This window comes from Sciurus carolinensis, chromosome 2, assembly GCF_902686445.1.
Source record: "Sciurus carolinensis chromosome 2, mSciCar1.2, whole genome shotgun sequence".
Classification (NCBI taxonomy): Eukaryota; Metazoa; Chordata; class Mammalia; order Rodentia; family Sciuridae; genus Sciurus; species Sciurus carolinensis.
Window position 1 is genome coordinate 168,352,200 of NC_062214.1, and position 21,959 is coordinate 168,374,158.

Here is a 21,959-nt window from a genome sequence, read left to right on the forward strand (position 1 = left end):
AATTCAAATAAGCAAACTGGAAAGCATTTTTTTGTTGTTGTTGTTGTTTTTGTTTTCTTTTTTGTTTTTGAAATGGGGTTATATTGTTTCCTGGGTTGACATCAAGCCCCTTGGCTCAAGTGATCCTTCTGCCTCAGCCTCCCCAAGTAACTGGACTACAGGTGTGCACCCTCATATTCTGCTAAATCTTTTTAAAATTCTATACAGTGCTTTCAACTTTTCCAATTTTAGTATCTTTTCAAACTTTCTTGAATATCCTTGAAAAATGCAGGTATGTGCTGTTTTCTTTTTTACTGAAAGGAAATGTCTACATGAGTGATGTTATTAACCAGACCCATGGCATAGTAACCCATGGCATTCACAGCTTTCCAAGTTGATAGTCAAGTGGTCTTTTTCCAGATGTAGGTCTTAAAATGCTATAAATCAGCATTCACAATATCATTTATTATGATGGAAGGAGCCATGCTTTTGAACTGTTTAAGTGTAAATAAAAGTTATATAGAACTTAGTCAAAAACATTTTAAAAATTCAAGTGACGTTTTCCATCTCCTTGGAGCTAACATTTTTTTTTTTGCTTTTGATGCTACCATTATAGATTGATATGTCACGAAACTAGCAAGATAATAAATAAGCTTCTTTCGTGGGGGAACTGGGAAGCACAGTTACTCCCTTTAGGAAATAACTCCCTAAACTCCTAAATTGGCTAAAAGACTTACCTTTTTAAGGCAGTCTAGCTTTTTTTAAGGTCTAGTGTATTTATGAATAAGAGAAGAGGAGCAGGTAAACCTACTTTATTTATAGTTCACTGTCATTTATATGAAAAGATAGGCCTTTAATTCATGTTCTTAATCTTGCTCTCCTTTGTTGTTCAATACTTTCTTCTTCAGAATTTCTCAGAGCCATAATAAAGTCAGATGACCAATCAAACATTAATTATGGCGGGGTTGATATTTAGAAATGTGTTAAAATCAAGTAGTTTGACAATTGCTGTAGCAGAGTCACAGGAAGAGTTGTGTGTGATGTAATTCTCTTTCACTTTCTCCAACTTGCCTCACCCTCAAAACCACCCTTTTTTTATACTTTTGTGACTTTCTTTGCCGTCGGACCTAGCAACTGTACCATCGTGCCCTAAACAATTCACAAAACAAAGGAGGAAAAAACTCTGATTTCAAATGCAGTTATTAATGACTATGATAATTAATTTGCTAATTTTTTCAGCATATGGGAAGGAGAAAAGCTAAACTTGTAAAGGAGGCCAAAAATGAGGTCCGTCTGGTAAAGGAGTTGGACACCATCTGATGTTTTTTAGATTCTGTTGCAAATGAGCAGTTTTCTTTGGCTCGGCTCTTAATAACAATGCTATATAAATAGGTTTAGAACCTATATTACCTCTACAAACTCAGCAGCTGCTCTGATGATGAAGGAAATTAGTTACAAACAGATGGCCAAATTGTGATCTTAGGTTCATTGCTAGAGGATTATTTTTGTTTTAAATTTCTGTTCCAATCCAGACCAATACATTTGTAAAATGAAATGAAGTAGAAAAAAGGCATGCAGACTATATGCCCATGAGTATTGTTACTGTATTGTACATACATAAAATTATTCCTATAATTGTAATGATCCTATTGCTATAATAATTCTGGAGACTTCCAGTTTGTGAACTTCTCTTATTGCAGAGCAGTTTGGGTTGTAGTGCCACATTTTTCATTGTTAAAACAGCCTAAGTTCATAAGCAGGTAAATGAAAGTAGTGCTACTTTTGAGATGATTTAAAAATTTAGTATGATTAATAATGCACTAATTTCAAAAGGAACTGCCCGAGACAGTGTAGTTCCAAATCAGGGTCACTACTTGAGTGAGCTATTTGACATCCAAATCTCTTCTGTTAGAAAGCTCGAGGATAGTGGTGAAGATGAAAGGAAATGATACAAGCACAGGGCTTAAGACTATGTGCAGAACATAGAAAGAACTTCTGAAAATGTTGAGGAGGATGCTCAGTACTGATTATGAAAATTCTTTTAGGAGTTTCATCTTATAACTGTTTAGATTTATAATTTATAACTCCTCCCTCCTGTTCCTTCTCCTCCCAGTCTCAGAAACTACTCAGTAATTTGTTTGGAATTCAAAGGTCTTGTTTTGGGATTGGCAATCCTATTCAAGTGTTCCACTTGGAGAGGCCTGGCTTTTCCTGTAACCTCCCTGTTTTATACTATTTTTCTTAACATCTAACTGTCTTTTTTTATTATACTTATTTCCATTTTAAGCTTTGTTCTTTAACATTTTAAAGTTTTATTTTTGTGTTCATTATAATAATCAATTCTCTCATAATTGTTATCTTTGGGGGGTTTACTTAACCATCAAATCAAAGCTTACTTGATTGAAGAACAAATTTGTTTAGTGTGTTTTTTCTCCAATTGGTTCTCTGTGAAGTAGGTTTGACAAAGTTGCGTTTTTAAGGACTTTTGCATTGTCAAGTGTAATTAACCTTTTTTTCTCTTATACCTGTTTGGAATTTTATTATTTTTTAATTTTTTATTTTTTTTTCATCTAGATACTTATTTTCAACCAATAACAACTGAATTAGATTCAATTCAAATACTTTTTAAGTGCCTCCCACATGCCAGGTTCTGTGTTAAGAGTCTTGGATATACATTCCATCCATATTATCTCATTTGGTATTTTTATTTTATTTTTACAGATTGCAATTTGATTCATTGTACATGAATGGGTATAGCTTTTCATTTCTATGGTTGTGCACAATGTAGATTCACACCATTCGTGTAATCATATGTGTACATAGGGTAATGATGTCTGTCTCATTCCACCATCTTTCATACTCCTGCCCCCTCCCCCCTCTCATTTCCCTCTAGGTAATCTAAAGTTCCTCCATTCTTCTCTTACCCTCCATCCCCCTGGAATTTTATTTCTATCTTCAAGATTTTAAACTTTGCAACCTCAGTAATTTTATCCCATATCTGGAAAACAGTCAGTAATGTGTCTTTCCTCAGATTGAACTGTAGATTATTATTTTTGTAGGGATCTTTGGTTGATAAAATGAAGTTTAGATAAAATACAATCTGGACATGATCTAATTTGATACTATTTTTCTGAAAAAATTTTTTACAGGATACAATATGAAAAAACATAATTAAGACTTACCTACCTAATAATAGTAATAGCTACTGTTCATTGAGTACTTATATGTGTTATTTTATTTAATCCTTTAGATAAGATAAGGAGATACTGTTATACCTCAATTTACAAATACACATTCACAAGCTTGGAGAGGTTACAAACTTTTGTAGAGGTGAGATTTGAAGTTAAGTCTGTGATTCCCAAGGCCAGAGCACTTGAACACTAGATGACATTGCCTGATGGTCACTCTGTAAAGAAGAAATAAAAATATGATCTATCTAAATTAGTACTTTTAGTTCTTCATATTAGGAACTTTTTTAAAATATTATTTTTATGTTGTGTTATATCTGGATAGAATGCCTTTATTTTATTTGTTTATTTATATGTGGTGCTAAGGATCGAACACATGCTAGGCAAGTGCTCTACCACTGAGCTACAACCCCAGCCCCCTAGGAACATCTTTAACAGCACTACATTTGCCTTCCATAACATTTATCATGCCTTGTGCTAGTTGGTGTCGCAGAATGTGAAATTCCAGAGGTAAACAATCTCCAAATACTAAAATCTGTAAGAAAAAAAAAAAAAAAGCAGATATGTTGTAAATGCCCTTTAAATTAACACCTGCTGAATTGGACTCTGAAATAGTTCCCATTGTGAGCTATCCAAGATTAATTTCACACTTGACATCTTTACAGTTCAATCAAACCTAAATTGTACTGTTCAAGAAGTGATTTCTTTTTTGAGGGATGAAGGCATGAAATGGATTCAGAATGTTTCTGACAGTCTTCTTAATCTCTCCCCTAATTGGAGAATTTAGAGATGTGACTCTTGTGAATGATAATGAGATTTAAGATCCCCTCAGTTTGGAATTCCAGGTAACAAATAGTAGTGCTAAGTATGGCTACTGATATTTTATTGAAGCCTACGAGAGAATTATAGAAACTATAATCTTCCTTGAATACTCATGTTCAATTTCTAATTTTATTGAACTGGTAGTAGTATTTGTTGGGCTGGAAATTTTTCTGTCCCAATTATGTGGGTTTTAAGATGACGGTATTGAGACTGATTATTAGGTAATTACATTAAACTATCCATTGCAAGCCCTGTATTTATTAGGGCTCAATTTTCTATTTAAAATACTGTACCCCAGCTTCTACACTTTGTTGTACATGTCTTCCTTTCCTTTTCTTTTTGGTACTGACCGTCTAGCCCAGGGCCTCAGGCATGTTAAATGAGCTGTACCACTTAGCTATACCTCAACCACTTTTTTAAATTGGTGGGATTGAACCCTAGGCTTTGTGCATTCAAGGTGTGTACTCTACCACTGAGTTCAATCCCCAGCCCCCCACATTCATTCTTGATGCATTTGACAAAGGCATATTGGGGAAAGACAGATGGTAGAAGCAAAAATAAACACTAAACAATGGAATGGGCTTGATGAGAAGCAATTTTAACATGCTGCTTAAGAGTATAGATTCTGGGTCTAGACTTCTTGGGTCATATCTGGCCTCTGCCGTTTACGGGCAGCGTAAATCTGGGCAGATTACTTCTAGGCCTCCGTTTCCTCTCTGTAGGGTGGAGATAACAGGAGTAACTATCTCATGGGATTGTTGTAAGTAAATATAATAAATGGGAATGGTACACTAAATACTTAATAAATGTTATTATAATAATGAGGAAGGAGAAGAATATTGGTAGCACCTTTCTTGTATAGAACTTGGCCATCCAGAAATCTCATTAATCTAAACAACCAGAAAGTTTTTAATTAGCCAAATAGCCTGAAGAGTAAGCATTTTTATTTGCTAGAGTGCAGTTATCAATTTATTGCTTCTCAAGTCCAAATTCACTTTTCATTGACTACACTGTAAAAATGCATCTGGGCCTGTTAAATATTTTTTCTTCTGCCAGTTGGCAGGATGTTAAGCCTTGTCAATAGAGGGTACTGGAGAGAAATTATAGAAGGAAGGGGTTTTCCCTCTGGGTTTTAGCATGTTGCTTAGCACCCTCCTAGGCAGCTTCTCTGGCACCGAATCCTATAGTGAGGAAACCTCCCCTACAATGTACCCAGCTTCCTGGTTGCAGGCATGAGGAGTCGTCATTCTCCAGGGAGACTCCCAGGAGACAGCTTCTGCACTGTGGGCAGCTATTCAGGCCCCAAAACTCCTGCTGCACACACATCCACCACCCCTGCCTGCAGTTGGTAGTTTCCGCTGGCACCCCTTTCAGGTGGTTTCATAGGAGCATCTGCAGCATGACAACTTTCCCGTCAACAGCTTTTCCCAATACCCTGGAGTGCAAATTTTTGGTGCACTGTGTATGCCAAACAACTTGTGTTTGCAAGTTGCTAGTCTAGAACCTCTAGAGAAGATTATCTGATTCCTAAGCCATCTGTAGACTAGGAACAGGGAACTAGAAGGGTGTGGGAGCCAGCAGAGGAAATAAGTCACAGCATGACTTCCAGGCAGGAAAAGACAAAACATTCCCAATTATCACAAAACCTCAAAGTGCAGTTTTCACCACAGTACAATAATTAATAATAACTACGTGTCAATTTATGTGTCAGGTTCTATGTTGATTTTAACAGTAACCTTGAAAAGGAAGAATTCTTACCTGTTCATAATATGAAGAAACTGAGCCTCAAAGTTTAGTAGCTACAAGCCACTGTTTATGTGACCTTTAGTTAAATTAACAATTTTTTGAAAGGCCTGACTATATATACAGAGGCAGTTTGTGGGAAAATTTAAAACTACTATAATATATAATAGGAAAATAAAATCACAAATCATAACATATAAAAAGATACCTGCCTCAGCCTCCCAAGCTGCTGGGATTACAGGTGTACTCCACCGCTCCTGGCTAGTATGGATATTCTTGTGTCTAAACTATGGCCATATTTCAGATTATTTAGAATGATAGGGTCAAAGGGTATAAATGTTCTCTTTTTACTTTAATTTTATATTTGGGGGGGTGCTGGGGGCCAAACCCAGGGCTTCAAGTATGTTAGGCAAGTGCTGTAATACTGAATTATAGCCCCATCCTAATAAATTCTTTTTGTTTTGTTTTTGTTTTTGTTTTTGTTTTGGTACTAGGGTTTAAACCACTGAGCTCATCCCAGCCCTTTTTTAAAATATTTTATTTTGAGACAGGGTCTCTCTAAGTTGCTGAGAGTCTCCATTTATAGGGCTGGCCTCAACCTTGGGAATCTCCTGCCTCATCCTCCTAAATTGCTGGGATGACAGCTTATGCAACCGTGCCCCTAAGAAGTTTCTCAATCTATCTATTGCTAATTTAAAATGCATTTTTTCCAATAAATGCAAATGACACTGTATCTTTACAAACATAAGTATTATTCATTTATTTTAAAGCATTTTTAGTTGTAGATGGACACAATACCTTTTTTTTATTTATTTATTTTTATGTGGTGCTAAGGATCTAACCCAGTGCCTCACACATGTGAGGCAAGCACTCTATCACTGAGCTACAACCCTGCCCGAGTATTATTCATTTTAAAAAGTTACTGACTTGAGCTGGGTGTGGTGGCGCATGCCTGTAATCCAAGCAATTCGGGAAACTGAGGCAGGAGGATGGCAAGTTTTAGGCCAGTCTTGGCAATTAGCAAGACCCTGTCTTAAAAGAAAGAAAAGAAAAGACTGGAGATGTAGGCAGTAGTAAAACACCCCTGGATTCAATCCCCTGTACTCTCTACCACCACCAAAAAAGTTTACTCATTTAATATTTTTATCAGTTTGCTCAGTTCAGTTAGATACCTTTATATTGCTTGTTATTACCTCTTGTAGGAGGTAACCAGCTGGACTTGGTGCACATACCTGTTATTACCTCTTGTAGGAGATAACCAGCTGGACTTGGTGGCACATACCTATAATCCCAGTGACTAATAAGTCTGAGGCAGGCTAGGCAAACAGGTCCGGAGATGTAGCTCAGTGGTGTAGTACCCCTAGTTTCAATCCCCAAGAATGAACACACACACACACACACACACACACACACAGGAATTATGTAACCTTTATAAAGTCCAGTGAATCAGGAAAGGGGACTCCTATATGTCACTAGCCAAATGGCTTATGTTGAAGCATTTCACTTGAAATGTTTCCCAAATGTCTGAGTTGTTTTCTTATTCTTGGTAGTGGAGGTTGTTTGGAAGCTTTTATGCATGCAGCTGATGATGTTGAAGAGAAGTCATAACAGCATCTACTCGTACCAGGTGAGATAGTATACAGCTGCTACACAATAATAGTAATAGTAGCACCTCAGAGGAGCATGTTGAAACTTACTTAGGAGGGTTCAAGAACTTGGTCAGCTTTTTCACAGCTGCTACTTAGAGCTAGGGAGCTTCCCAGCATATGTTTCAGTTACAAGGACTTGAACAAAATTCAGATCTGTGTTTTCTTGACTTCCTGTTACTAACACTTAACAGCAGATACTGTGGTGACTAAATTAATATTAGGAAATATCTCCTTGAAGTACGCTTGTTTTGCCAAGCATGGTGGCACACTCCTGTAATCCCAGTGGCTTGGGAAGCTGAGGCAGGAGAATTGCAAGTTTTAAGGCTAGCCTCAGCTATTGAGGCCCTAAACAATTTAGCAAGACCCTGTCTCAAAATAAAAAATAAAAAGGACTGGGGATGTAGCTCAGTGGTTAAGCACTACTGAGTTCAATCCCCGGTACCAAAAAAAGGGTAGACTTGTTTTTAAAAATATGGAGAAAATCTTTATTGCCTCTTCAGTGCTTAGAACTTTGGAGGAATTCATCTTGAAATAAAGAGATGTACCTTTGATTTTCTTCTTCTTCTTTCTTTTTCTTTCTTTTTTTTTTTTATTAGGAAATTGTAGTTTATGCTTCACATATTTTCAATATCATGAGCTTTTAAATTGTTGGTCTATATTTAGTTGAACCAAATAATTTCTTGACTGTTTTCTATGAGCAGGAAAAGAAAAACCATTTAACTACTTTGGTGTCTGCCAAGAAAATTAAAGTGACTTCAAAGCTTTGTGCTGATAGTTAATGGCATCGAGTGCAAGCTGTTGTCTTAATTAATACAGCTGGTCGATCCTTTGGCTCTGTCAAGCTACAACTGTGAAGTTCTAAAATGAGATAACATAAAACCAATGGCATTGCACAGTTCATGCCTCTCTTGAGGAAAATATTTCATCACTCTGACAGGAACTATTGCTTTGGAACTCTCTTTTCATCTTGAACTACACTTGGAATTTGTAGTTCTCCATTTAAATATACCCTTTTAGTGATTTACTATAAGCAAAGGAGAGAATCTGCAGCATTTTGTTAACTTTGATAAACACACAATTGAGATTGAATCCCAAGTTGTGACAGTTGTGTGAAAGAATACAGTTACACAGATAACATGGAACCACATCTCCAGGCTTGAAATATATAGGTTGAGTCTACAGTGACTTAGCTTTAACAAGATTCCCCCCGATCAAATAAAAATTGGAACTGCAGCCCTCATCAGTGAGCTTGGTTTTTGTTTTGTTTTGTTTTTGTTTGTTTGTTTTTTTGACCACGGTTTTTTTCATCAGAAGTCTTACCTCTGTAATATTGGTCACGATCAAAAGACTCAGACAATTATCAAGCTGATAAAATTTTGTAGTACAGTTTTATATTGCTTTACCATATGAATAAATATGCATATAATACATATATTTGGAATAATGACTAAAAGGGTTTTGAACTCCTTGGAAAAATAGATGTCACTGAAGATATTTGAATTTATTAGACAGATGACAGTTTATGTCACTGTACATGATGGAATCCTATTATGGTCTTTTATTAAATGTACGTTTATTCCCCTGAGCCAAGCCACAACTCTGAATCAACTAATTATTTAAAAGTCTTGATATAGTTTCAAGGAATATGTTAGAATTATTTCCCAGCACAAGTATTCTAAAGAGGGTCCACTGCATTGGTGAAGTGGCAGCTACCACGTCTCCAGTGCCTTGCATGGCTGGGCATGTAGTTCATTCTTTCAATTTAGGGAAAAAACATCTACGTGCCAGATACTGTCTATAAACTCGAGAACTAAGCAAGTAAACAAAAAACAAAATCTGTTTCCTGATAGAATTTTGAAGAAAGAGACAAATAATAAAGTGTGAAGAGATTCAACTTCATTTGGTAATTAATGTGCCTTACTTAATTTCAAACTGAACTATAACATGACACAGTAATTTTACCCCACACTGCCTTTCTCCCAGGGAAAAATTACAAAGCTAGATGATATACTCATGTTTACCAGGATGATCTCTTCCCACAAACTCTCAAATCCTTTTGTTTCTGAATGTTTTATGATATGATCTCATGCTTCACTTGGATCAGGTTTTCCAGGTTTTTGGATTTCACAGGTCAGTAATATTTTGAAATTTGGGAGAATTGGTACAGTATTGCTTGCTTTTAATTTTGGCAAGTAAGGACACTAAATATTAAAACAAAACTATTGTCACCAGTATTTCTTAAAAGAAAGGACATTTTAACATCAAAAAGTAGGCTAGACCATCTCAGAATAAAGAATAGTTCTTTACATTGGAAAGATACAACTTTATGAAGTACTCATTTTTCTTTTTGTCATGTATCTTTAGAAATGTGTTAATAGAGAACAATTATAACTAATTGTTTGGATTTTCCTCTTACTGTTGCTAAGTGATTTTGCTGATTCACACCATTTGAAGAGAATCATATGACTGTCTTTTTTTTTTTTTTTTTTTTCGGAGAGAAAATTTATGTAATGGACTGTGTGTTTTGTGCTGTCTGGTGGACATTGTTTTGGAATGGTACAGGGCAGCAGAGTGCAACATCTAATCACCTGTCTACCATTTACTACCTTCACCACCTAATATTGGGCAAATCACTTCTCATCTGTGGCCTTTGATTCTCAATCCTTGTATTGAAAGAGGATAATTTCTTACATTTTTTAGCTCTTAAACTTGGATTTTAGAAAGCTTAGGTAGATAGTTTCCTTCTTTTTTAAACATTTGTCCTGTGTCTCTAAAGATGAATAAAAAGCTTTACTGGGTCTTTGTAAAAGATTTGGACCTAACTTTGGTTCATATTCCTTCAGCTGAGAGCATTTAATTGTCCACATGTGATTAACATAGGAATATAATTTTATGTCTATGTACTTCAAAGATTTACCATGATATTTTTTTGTAATGGCATTAGCTGCCAGAGATTCAGCTGTTTTCTAGCTTGGTAGTACTTCAGGGAAATTCTTAAGAAAATTTCTGTTACAATGGATAAATATTCAGAAATTTGGTTCATGTAAACAAGTTAATGGAATTATGGTAATTTCTCTTTGAAACATGAATATCTAAAATATTAGGTTATTTTGAATTACTAAAATTAAAAGGCAGCGTATAGGAAAATAACCATTTACTTAGTTTAAAATTTTTGTTTGTAGTCCTCATGAATATCTTAAATTATCCTGTATAATTGTTAGCTCTCAGTTATCTTTTCTTCCCCCAATTATCTTAAATGGTACACCTTTACTTATAACATAATTCATGGCAGGGACACATCAAAAATTCATCTCTGCTCCTGCCTTTAAGACTTATCTCCATGTAGTCCTTCATGTGACACAATGTACAATATCATGAAGGTAAGGGCCTACCGAATGGGGATTGATCCAGAATTGTGAACACCACTGGTTTTGCCACAGTTATTGACTCAAAAATTGTGATGGGTTATTTTAAGGAATATCTGAATGACAGATGTGATTGCTTAAGGACAAAATTTGGAAGTGCTTTTTTGGTATTCTACATAGACTTCTGGCCTTGGTTTCAGAGAGCTGCCGTGAAGAAGGCTGCTTAAAATTGACTAGTTCCAAATGAATCAGTCCTTTCTGAGATCCTGACTGAGTCAATTATTGCCAGTTCATTTTGTTTTATGAATATGTAATTTTATAGAATGAAAAGGACAGACCTTAATATAATTTTATCAATTTAGCAAATGTTAACATACATCCCAATCAAGATTTAGAGAATTTCCATCATCCTAGAAAGTAACCTGTTTCTCCCTACCTCGCTCACCAGAGGTAGCCACTGTGTCTGATTTCTGTCACCATAGATTACTTTGGCCTCTGAAAATTTCATAGAGGTGGGCTCATGCAATCATACAATACATATTTATTTTGTTAAGACTTCTTTCACTCATATATCAGGAAAATACTTTTGAGATTCATTCATGTTGCTATGTGTAGCAGCAGTTTATGCTTTTTTTTTTTTTTGCAGTGCTAAGGATTGAACCCAGGGCCTTGTGCTTGCAAGGCAAGCACTCTACCAACTGAACTATATCCCCAGTCCAGTTTATGCCTTTTGATTGTTGAGTTATATTTACTTAAGTATTCCATGATGTATTTACCCAGTCTCCTTTCATTAAGCATCCAGTCCAGATTGTGACTCTTATTTAGGCTTTTATGAACATCCTTGTACCAGTTTTATGTAGACATGTGTTTTTTATTTCTCTTGAGTGAATACCCAAAAGGGAAATGCTGGTTTAACTTTACAATAGCCTGCCAGTTTCCCAAAGTAGTTGTAGCAGTGTATGCTCCCAAATGTTCCAGTTGCTCTATATCCTTGTCATTATTTAGTGTTGTCAGTTTCTCTAATTTTGGCCATTTTAAAGTGGGTATGACGATTGGTGGGATTGTAAATTAACACAACCACTATAGAAGTCGCTACGGCACTTCCTCACAAGACTAGGAATGGAACCACGATATGACCCAGCTATACCACTGAGAATTAAAGTCCATGTACTATAGGAATACATCTATACCCATGTTTATAGCAGCACAATTCACAATAGCCACATTATGGAACCAGCCTAGATGTCTGTCAGTGGATGAATGGAGAAAGAAAATGTGGTATGTATACACAATGGAGTTTTATTCAGTCATAAAGAAGAATGAAATTATGACATTTGCAGGAAAACCTAATCTTTTGTATTTGTGTGGACAGGAGGCAGTCTCTCAGAGAAGCCAGAATTAAAAGGAAATAATTGGAATCAAGTTGGATTAAAACCATAGAATAATTTTTAGTATTGATATCTAAATGCATTTTTTCATCATGAATAATAATGTTCATTATAAATTACAAATGTTTTATAAATTGTATAATTGTTACCTATCATATGCTTATACATATGAAGTAAAATTTGTTGAATTTAATGTGTGCTTATTCTACTTTTATGTACTTTTTAAATAAGTATGAAATTATCAATACATACTATTTACCATCAGCTTTTTCCACAAGTAGCACATCATGACTTCCTATATCCGTGAATAGACATTGAGATATAGTTTTTCTGACTGAGTGCTGTGGTACTGTGATGAAGTATTACACTTTAGTTAGCTATCTCCTTTCTTGACCATTCAGATTCTCTTAGGTTTGCACTCTTAATAAGGGTGGTGGTCCTCTTTGATTAGTTCTTTCTTAAGATCACTTTCAAGAAGTGAAATTTCTGAATCGAAGAATTCACTTTTTTCAAAACATTAGGGAAGGGAGGGTGGGGCATGGGAAGGAAAAGGGGGAAAGAAGTAGGAAGGGGAGAGAGCATCAACAAGAATTCACATTTTTGTGACTTTAAATCTTTTCTTTTCTTTTCTTTTCTTTTCTTTTCTTTTCTTTTCTTTTCTTTTGTAGTGCTGGGGATTGAACCCAGCATCTCCCTATGCAATGCAAACACTGGACCATATGGGATCCTCCTGCCTCAGCCTCCTGAGTAGCTGGGACTGCAGGTGTGCACTACTGTGTCCAGCTACTCATTATTTTAATTGGAATTAATTATTCATTAGCTGACCATTTTTCATGTTTGCTGGCCATTGTAGGTATTGGTTTCACAAATATACAGTTCATAGTCTGATTATAGATACTTCACAAACTGTTCCCCATTCATTAATCAGTCTTTTCAGTGGTCTTTTTTTTTTCTTTCCAGGAGCGACTGAAGCTGGTGACTGTTTTGGGTGCTGGCCTTCTCTGTGGAACAGCACTGGCCGTCATTGTGCCTGAAGGAGTACACGCACTTTATGAAGATATTCTGGAGGGTAAGAAAGAGAAGATCCTTATTGAGATATGTTATTGATTTAGGAAGTTGGCAGGAGACGGAGGAAGCTTAGTGGTATTTTGTCTGAGCACAGTTCATGTTTCCCTAGAATTCTTCCTGAGAGGGTTCTTAACAGTTATGGTTTGACACCTTTGACATTGAACACATCCCTTAGCAGTTGTGAATTGAGTACTCTGGTTCATGAATACTCACTTAATATTGTTTATAGTAATCAGTAACATCCAGTTCTTTATGACAGAACTTCCTCTTTTTTTCAAAATGCCTGTGTTTTATTTATTTACATTTATGTGGTACTGAGGATCGAACCCAGCACCTCACATGTGCTAGGCAGGTGCCCTACCACTGAGCTACAACCCCTGCCCCCTGACGGCTTTTTTCTTTTCTTTCTTTCTTTCTTCTTTTTTTTTTTTTTTTTTTAATTTTTCAGTTGTAGATGGACACAGTACCTTTATTTTATTTATTTATTTGTATGTGGTGCTGAGGATCGAACCCAGTGCATCACAGGTACTAGTCAAGTGCTCCATTGCTGAGCCACACCCAGCCCCTGATAGTTCTTTTTAATGTCACTCAGAAAATTCCTAATTCCCACATGGTAATGGTTATATTTTTAGTGATATTTTTATAAAAATTTTTTTAGTCATAGATAGGCACATTATCTTTATTTTATTTATTTATTTCTATGTGGTGCTGAGGATCAAACCCAGGGCCTCACATGTGCTAGGCAAACGCTCTACCACTGAGCTACAACTCCAGCCCCCTTAGTGATCTTTAATTCAAAAATTTATAGATATGCACATTTGGATTCAAGGACTCTTTACAGTAATCATTGTCTGTAATTGAGATAGACCAAATTGATGAGGATAACTAAAAAATTAAAGAAACCTTTCCTGACTCTCATAATAATAAGCATAGAGAATGTCTAGTTTGGTTAGCTTGGTTCACTTATCAGCTAAGTGGATTTGGTCCTTCACACCAACTCAGACATCTGTTTGATTCACATTTGTGACTCAGTAAAATCAGATTATCATATTCATGAAACCTTTTAGTTACCTCTGAAGGATTGAAAATTACAACTAAGTCAAGGAGCTGAGTTCTTAAATGCCAGTGTTTACTGGGTATTAGGAATAGTATGAAGAACTGGGTATGGTGGCACACACCTTGTAATCCCAGCTGTGGCAGGCAGAGGCAAGAGAATCCAAAATTTGAGAACAGCCTCAGCCACTTAGCAAGACCCTATCTCAAATAAAAAAAAAAAAAGGTTGGGGAATGTGACTCAGTGATAGAATGCTTGCCTAATATGCATGTACAAGGCTCTGGGTTCAGTACCATTTAAAAAAAAAAAAAAGAATAGCTTAAAGAGGTAGGCACCTTCCATGTTTCTTTCTAAGATAATGTAACACATACTTTTGGCTCTAGGTAGAGGAAAAGAACCTTGTTCCTGCATCCTTTCTCTAGAATGATGGCACTTTTATGCTGGGGCATGAATATGGGCATGGTGTTGATGGCCAGAGTGGTAGAGAGATACATGTGAGGACTGTGGAAGTCTTATTGTGAAGTAGGACAGGGGTTGAGGATTGTCAGCTTTAGGGAAATGATCATAAGTCAGGAGCCCTAGATCAATGGTTGCCATTTTTTTTGTATTAGCCTACCATGAGGGAAAAATTATTTACATGCCCTATTTCACTGATTTACTGTGTACATTATAAACATACTTCTAAAATAGAAAACTTTTGAAGTCTGACATTTAAAGTAAATGATATAGAAGATCAGTTATTTTTCTTTCATATTCCGAAGATCATCTGAATTTTTCTGAATTATGATTTTTTCACTTAGAAATGACCATCCTAGTGTACTAGAGAACATTCAGAACATACCTAAATAGATAATTCAAATGTTTTTGCTTGATGTTGGAACTACAAAAGAATTGCAAATGCCAGTGTTTTCTAAAGTGTCTAATGATAAAAGTTCCATGAGGAAGGGGTACATTTTATAAGCAATTTTTCTGCCTCCCCAACCTAGACCATTGAATCAGAATCTCCAGGAAAGGGGCCTGGGAATATTTATTTTCACCAAATTGTCTTTGATTCTTATTAGACAAGTTGGGGAAACACTGGAGTAGAGGAATGAAGTCCTTCAGGTGTAGTTTGGAGCATGTGGGTGTATGTGTGTGTGTGTATGAAAGAGAGAATGCCTACACTTTAATAACCGTTTGAGGCATAAACTATGATCCACCTTGATAAGATTTTGCATACAGTATGAAGGTTTATATTTTGGCATATGCATGGATGTTCAATAGTTCCATCTTCATTTGTTGAAAAGAACATCCTTTCTCTTATTGAATTGTCTTTGCAACATTGTCAATAATCATTGACCAGATTTGTGTTGATGTATTTCTGGATTCTTATTCTGTTTTTCATTGATCTATGTGTCTATCCTTCATCAATACTACATTTTCTTGATGACAGTAACTTTATAGCAGATCTTAAAACCAAGTGGTGAGTTCTTCTGACTTGGTTCTTATTTTTCAAATTTGTTTTGGCCTTCCATGAAATCCTTTTGTCTTTCCATAAAAACTTGAGATTCAGCTTGTTATTGTCCAAAAAAATAACACTGGGATTCTGATAGAGATTGAGTTGAATCTATAAATTTGAGGGGAAACTGATACCTTAAAATACTGTGTCTTCTGGTCTATGAGCACAGTATATCTCTTCATTTATTTAGGTCTTCTGTGATTTCTTTCATCAGTGCTATTTTTAGCATACAGATCTGTATATATTTTATTAGATTTATGCATAGTGTCTATTGAAATTGTAAATGATACTTTAAATTTTTTTCAATTTCTAGTATTCTATAGAAACTTGCTAAATTTACTTATTAGTCAGAGATGCTTTTTGTTGATTCTTTGAGATTTGCTGCATAACAAATCACATAATCTATGAATTGAGGTGGTTGATGTTTTCCTTTCCTATCTGCCTTATATTTTCTTTTCTTATTGCACTGAGTGGACCATCCAGCATGAGACTGAGTAGGATTGAAAGCCTACATTCCTTGTTCTCATTCGGTCTTTCACCATTAAGCATGCTGCTCTGATGTTAGCTCTGGTTTGGTTTTTGGTTTTTTACTCTCCACAGATGCCATTTTTCAGGTTAAGGAAGTTCTGTTCTATTCCTTGCTTGCTGAGAGTGTTTATCTTGAATGGATTTTAAATTGCATCTGATGCTTGTTTCAGTCTGTTAATGTGACTTACAGAGATTGATTTCACACATTGAACTACTATGTTGTTTATGCCCCCTCCCCTTGGTCATTATAGAGTATCGTATCTTTTTATATACTTGCTGGACCAAATTGCTAGTTGTTTGTTAAGGGATTTTATCTCCATTCATGAGGAATATTGGACTGTGATTTTATTTGCTAATAATGTCATTATATAGTGTAATGGTTAATTTGAATTGTTAACTGATTGTATTAAGAGATGCAGATGATCAAGAGGCTTCTGGGTGTCAGTGAGGGCATGTCTCGGAATGCTTGGAATGTGGGATAATGAAATGAAGTAGAGACCCTCCTAAGTGTGGGCAGCACTGCCCCAAAGAATGGTGGCTTGGATGGAATTAAAGTTGGAAGAACAAGAGAGCAGATGCAGATGAAGCTCTACTCTTCTTGAAGGGGTTTCTTGATTGTGGCTTCGATCGTCTGAGGATATCAGACTCTTGCTTCTTTACCTTTCTGAAGCGGACTCTGCCAGATAGTTTCCAGAAGCCTTGTTCTCAGACTAGGCTAGTATTGTTAATTCTTCTTGTTCTGGGGCTTCCACCTCTTGGGCTGCATAGCTGCTGGTTCTTCTATATCCTTGCTGATTTTCTCCAACTGCAGACAGCCATTGTGGACTGTCCAGCTTCTGGTCATGTAAGCCAATCTAACAAATCACCCCTTTTTATAATTATACTTCCTGTGATTCTGTTCCTCTGGAGAACCCTGACTAATACATATAGTTTCAATATCAGGGTAATGCTAGTAGCCTCAAGGTTGGAAAGTGTTCTGTTCTCACTTATATTCTGGAAGATACTTACAGATTTGATGTTTTTCCTTAAGTATTAGGTAAGTTTTCTATGTTGAGAGGTGTATAACTATAATTCAATTTCCTTGGTAGATATAAGACTGTTCTAGTTACCTGTTCTTCTTGAGTATGCTTTGGAAGTTTGTGCCTTTGAAAGAATTGATTTTTTCTTTTTTCCAGATTGAAGAGTTTAAGGGCATAAAGTTTTTGGTAGTCATTCCTTAAGGTCCTTTAATTGCAGTGAAGTGTTCTCTTTCATTCTTCGCATTGATAATTTGTCTTCTCTCTTTCTCACTTGTTATTATAGCTAGAGGTTTATCTATTTATTGAGTCCTTTTTCAAAAAAAATTGTTTGATTTCATTGATGTTTTTTCCTATTGATTTTTCTGCTTTCTGTTTCATCTATTTCTGTGCCTTTTATCTTCTTCCTTTTGCTTGCTTTGGGCTTTTTTTGCTTATATTTTTCAAGTTTCTTTAGGTTAGAAGGTTATTGATTTGAGATCTTTCTATGTAAGAATTTAATGCTATAAGTTTCCCTTTAAGCACTGCTTAATTTTAATATGCTACATTTTAAATTTTCATTTATTCCTTTCAACTTCATCTTTTACCTATGTATTATTTAGAAGTGTATCATTTAAATATGGGCAATGTCCTGTTCCCATTCCCCGCCCCATGCCCCTTTTTTTTTATTGCTGATTTCTAGTTTAATATCATTTGGTTAGAGAACAAATTTAGTATGATTTGAATACTTATAAATTTGTAAATATTTTTAATAGTCTGGGATATGGTTTATCTTGTTAAATGCTAGTCTAGGATATGGTTTATCTTGTTAAATGCTCATAGGTTCACTTGAAAAAAAATGTGTTCTGTTATTACTTGGTGGAATGATCAATAAATGTCAATTGGATTGATCCCCAGTAGTGCAAAAAAAAAGTCAAGTTGCTTGATAATGCTTATCTTCTATATCCTTGCTGATTTTCTGCTTATTCCATCTGCTATTGAGGTAGAATATTAGTTTCCAAGTATGATCATGGATTTGTCTATTTGATCTTTCATTTATAGTTTTTGCTTATGAATATTGAAGCCTTTGGTCAGGTGCCTACCCAGTTAGGATTGCTATGCCTTGGTAAATTGGCCTTTTTAATCATTATGTAATATCCCCCTTTATTCCCAGTAATATTCTTAATGTAGCCATCCAGTTTTCTTTAGGTCAGTGTACCAGCTTATTTGGTGGTATATCTTTTCCTGTCCTTTACCTTTATTCTATATCATTTATTATATTTAAAGTAGATCTTTTTATAAATAGCATATAGTTTGATAATTTTTAAAAATTCAGTTTGACAATTTCTGTCTTCTGATGGGTGTTTTAAAACCAGGGGTCAACAAACTTTCTGTAAAACATCAGATAATAAATTTTTAGGATTTGTGAGCCATGGGTTATCATTGGTACTATTTAACTCTGCTGTGTAGCCAAGTTCAGATTCTCTCCTTGGTTATCTTTGTTCTTCTTTTGATCCTATCCAGTGTCTTACTATTACAGATATTTTCACTTCTAAAATTTCCACTTGGTTACTTTTTATAAGTAACTGTTTCACTGCTAAGGACTTACATTCATACGAAACGTGTTTACCTTTACATCAGAAAGCCTAGTTAACGTAGTTGCTTTTAAATCTTTGCTTATTCCAATATTTGTCACAGTAAGGTTGAGTTGATTGTTCTTTTCCTTTGTTAATTGATCAGATTTCAACAATTTGAATTGTTTTTTCCACATAGTTGAGACTCTGGTTCTGTCAAAATCCTCTGGGGAATTTTATTTGGTTTTAGCAACAGTTAACCTGTTTAGATTCAAATGTCAAGTTCTATCTTGCCTTTTTTTGGCTGATGGTTCCAATTTTAGTTCAGTTTTAAAGATTTTGCAGTGCAGTTTGAATGTGTGCTATCCATGCAGAATACAGGTGTGAGCCTGGGGCTTGAGAGTTTACACACCTAATTAGGGGGGCCCCTTCTCAGCTCTTTCCTCTGCACAGTAGTTCTTTCACACCCTGGCTTCAGAGGACTCTTCCTGGACCTCTGGCCAGAGTTTTTTTCTTTATGAGTTTTAGCTACCTGTGCTGACACAGCTGCTGATTTGCCCCTCAGGGCAAGTGGCAATAGAAAAGACAGGACAGATAACCAGGGTACTCACCTCACTCCATACCTTCAGACCACTGGAGTCCCCTTATCTAGTTGTTCTGGAAGAACAATGTTTTTTCCTTGGAGGTTTTACTGCTCATATTGCTGCCATAAAGTTCTACAACTGGACTTACCTTCAAGGCAGACCAGAAAAGAAAATTAAAAAAAAAAAAAAAAAAAAAAAAAGAAGAAGAAGAAGAAGAAGAAGAAAAGAAAAAAAAGATCCAGAGAACTGGGGTTGTATGCAGCTCAGTGGCAGAGCACTTGCCTAGTATGTGTGAGGCACTGGATTTGATCCTTAGCACCACATAAAAATAAACAAATAAAGGCATTCTGTCCATCTACAACTATAAAATTTTTTTGTTTTAAAGACATAGAACTAATTCCTTGGGGGGCAGAGGGGAAAGGTCCAGGATGTAGCTCTGTGGCTCTGTGGCAGATCACCCGCCTAGGCCTGTGCAAGGACCTGAGTTCCATCTCCAGTGTCACAAGAAAGTGGGAGAGACTTCCCTCTACCTCTCAGCAGTCCATTTTCCTGGCCCTCTGGTCAAGTAGAACAGAGTTTTTCTTGAAGTTTTTGCTGCCCTCATTTGGTAATATTTACTTTTCGTAATGAGTTACCATGTATTCACAACTTTTTTCTGCATGTTTTGTCCAGAATTCTTGTAGTAATCAGTGGAAGGAAGTTAAATTGGGCTCATTTCTTCCTGGCCAGCACCAGATATCTCCTTTAAGAAGTAAAAGATCTTTCTTGTAGATCAAGCCAACTTTTCTCTATACTTTAAAGGAGTTTGTTTGCATGTTACTGAAGCCTATGGTTTTGTTCTTCTATGAATCTTATAATTAGAAAATTAACAGACATGTTTCAGAGCCAGTATCCTGAGTTAACTAAGCACTCTGATACTTTTGTAAGCAGTTTTAATGCTGCTTAATGTAAAAAAGGAACCTCTCAAGTACTTTCCTATAATTATAGTTCTAAAATCACTGGACTTAGATGATATTAGTTTTCCTGTCGGAAAAACTTTCTATACAAATAGGTTTTAAGAACTTGAAAGTTTATTGAAAATTGCTTTGCTTGTTACTATGGAGCTACAATTTGAAACCATTATAAGTCTTGGAATTTTTAAAACTGTTTTGGAAGACAAACTTCAGGTGAAAGACCTAATCTAAATGTGTGTATTCATAGCTTTCTGGATAATTTTCAAAACTGCTGTTGTCAGGAATGGATTCAACAAAGATGATCCCAGTAATTTTTACCTTCTTCTAAGAATACCACATATAGATTCTTTAGGAAGGTATAATTTCTGTGTCTTTTTCTGTCATTTTGCCCTACAGTTAAATAAATATAATAAAAGAGAGGCTCTGGCCAGAGCAATTAGGCTAGAAAAAGACATAAAGGCATCTAGAAAGAAGAAGTAAAATATGTGGAAAACCCTAAAGACTTCAAAACTAATAAAATATTCAGATATAAAAACCAGTTATATGCTATGAATAGAAGTTAGGAAATTTAAAACAGTCAACAAAGGCCAAAATTTAAAAATGAAAACTGGAATCACCTTTAAAAAAAAAAAAAAAAGCCAGATTACCTGAATGTTTGATTTGGGGAATACTTTGTACTGTATATAAAGCATGGAAGTACCAGGTGGTCTAAGGAAAAGCTCTAGGTATCTTTTCAATAGGTAAATTATTCTATTACATTGAACTTAGTATATTTATGACATGGGAAGGCTACATCCCATACTGATAGAATTTACTGGAAGAAATCCTGCATGAATATTTATGGAAAGAATTGAACCCATAATGATGTGCTGAACACTCTTGGTTAGTGGCATGAGAAGTATATGACTGATGTGCAGTGTCCACTGATAACACCATTTGTTACGTACTTTGCATTAGGGAATGTGACATAGAACATATCTTGTCTCATGAATTACCAGCCAGTGTTCCTTATAAAACAGAAATAATAACCTAGAAGTTCTTGCATAAATGAGTTACCATATATTCACAACTTAATATATTTTAAGTGAAGAGCTGGGTTTTGAGATTTCAGTTTTGCTAGATTGGTTCTACATCCTAAAGTAGAAGAAAAAATGGTTAGATTAATATTGAACATTTGGATCCACTAACTAATCTGTTTTTATACTTTGCTAGTTGTCATGTGATTATAACTCAGGTTTTTTTCTTGGGGCAATTGGTTTTTGGGTGTGTGTGTGTGTGTGAATTCCAACAAAACCTTAATAAGCCTTATGTGAAATTAGTACTTATTACCCAATAAGTATTTCATATGTTTACATAAAGTTAAATTCCCACTTAATGCTAGTCACACATCTGTTTTCAAAAGCCTTAAACTGTAGTCTACTTATTTCAAGCAATTTGTTATATATTGCTGTTTTCTTGCCAGAATTTCCATCAAAGTAAGCATTAACCCCTTCACAATTATAACTTTAGAATTATATATTTATACCAGTGATGCTTAAAAAATGTTGGAACTTTTATTTAATTCATCTAAG

General features: G+C 35.4%; 1 protein-coding gene across 1 annotated transcript in view; it reads left to right on the forward strand.

Annotated features, from left to right (window-relative positions):
- The window catches only part of Slc39a9 (solute carrier family 39 member 9), a 47,453-nt gene that overhangs the window by 2,577 nt on the left and 22,917 nt on the right, over window positions 1–21,959 (forward strand). Inside the window, 1 exon segment of the mRNA XM_047539554.1 lies at window positions 13,095–13,203. Within this exon segment, the coding sequence (XP_047395510.1) occupies window positions 13,095–13,203 (109 nt within the window).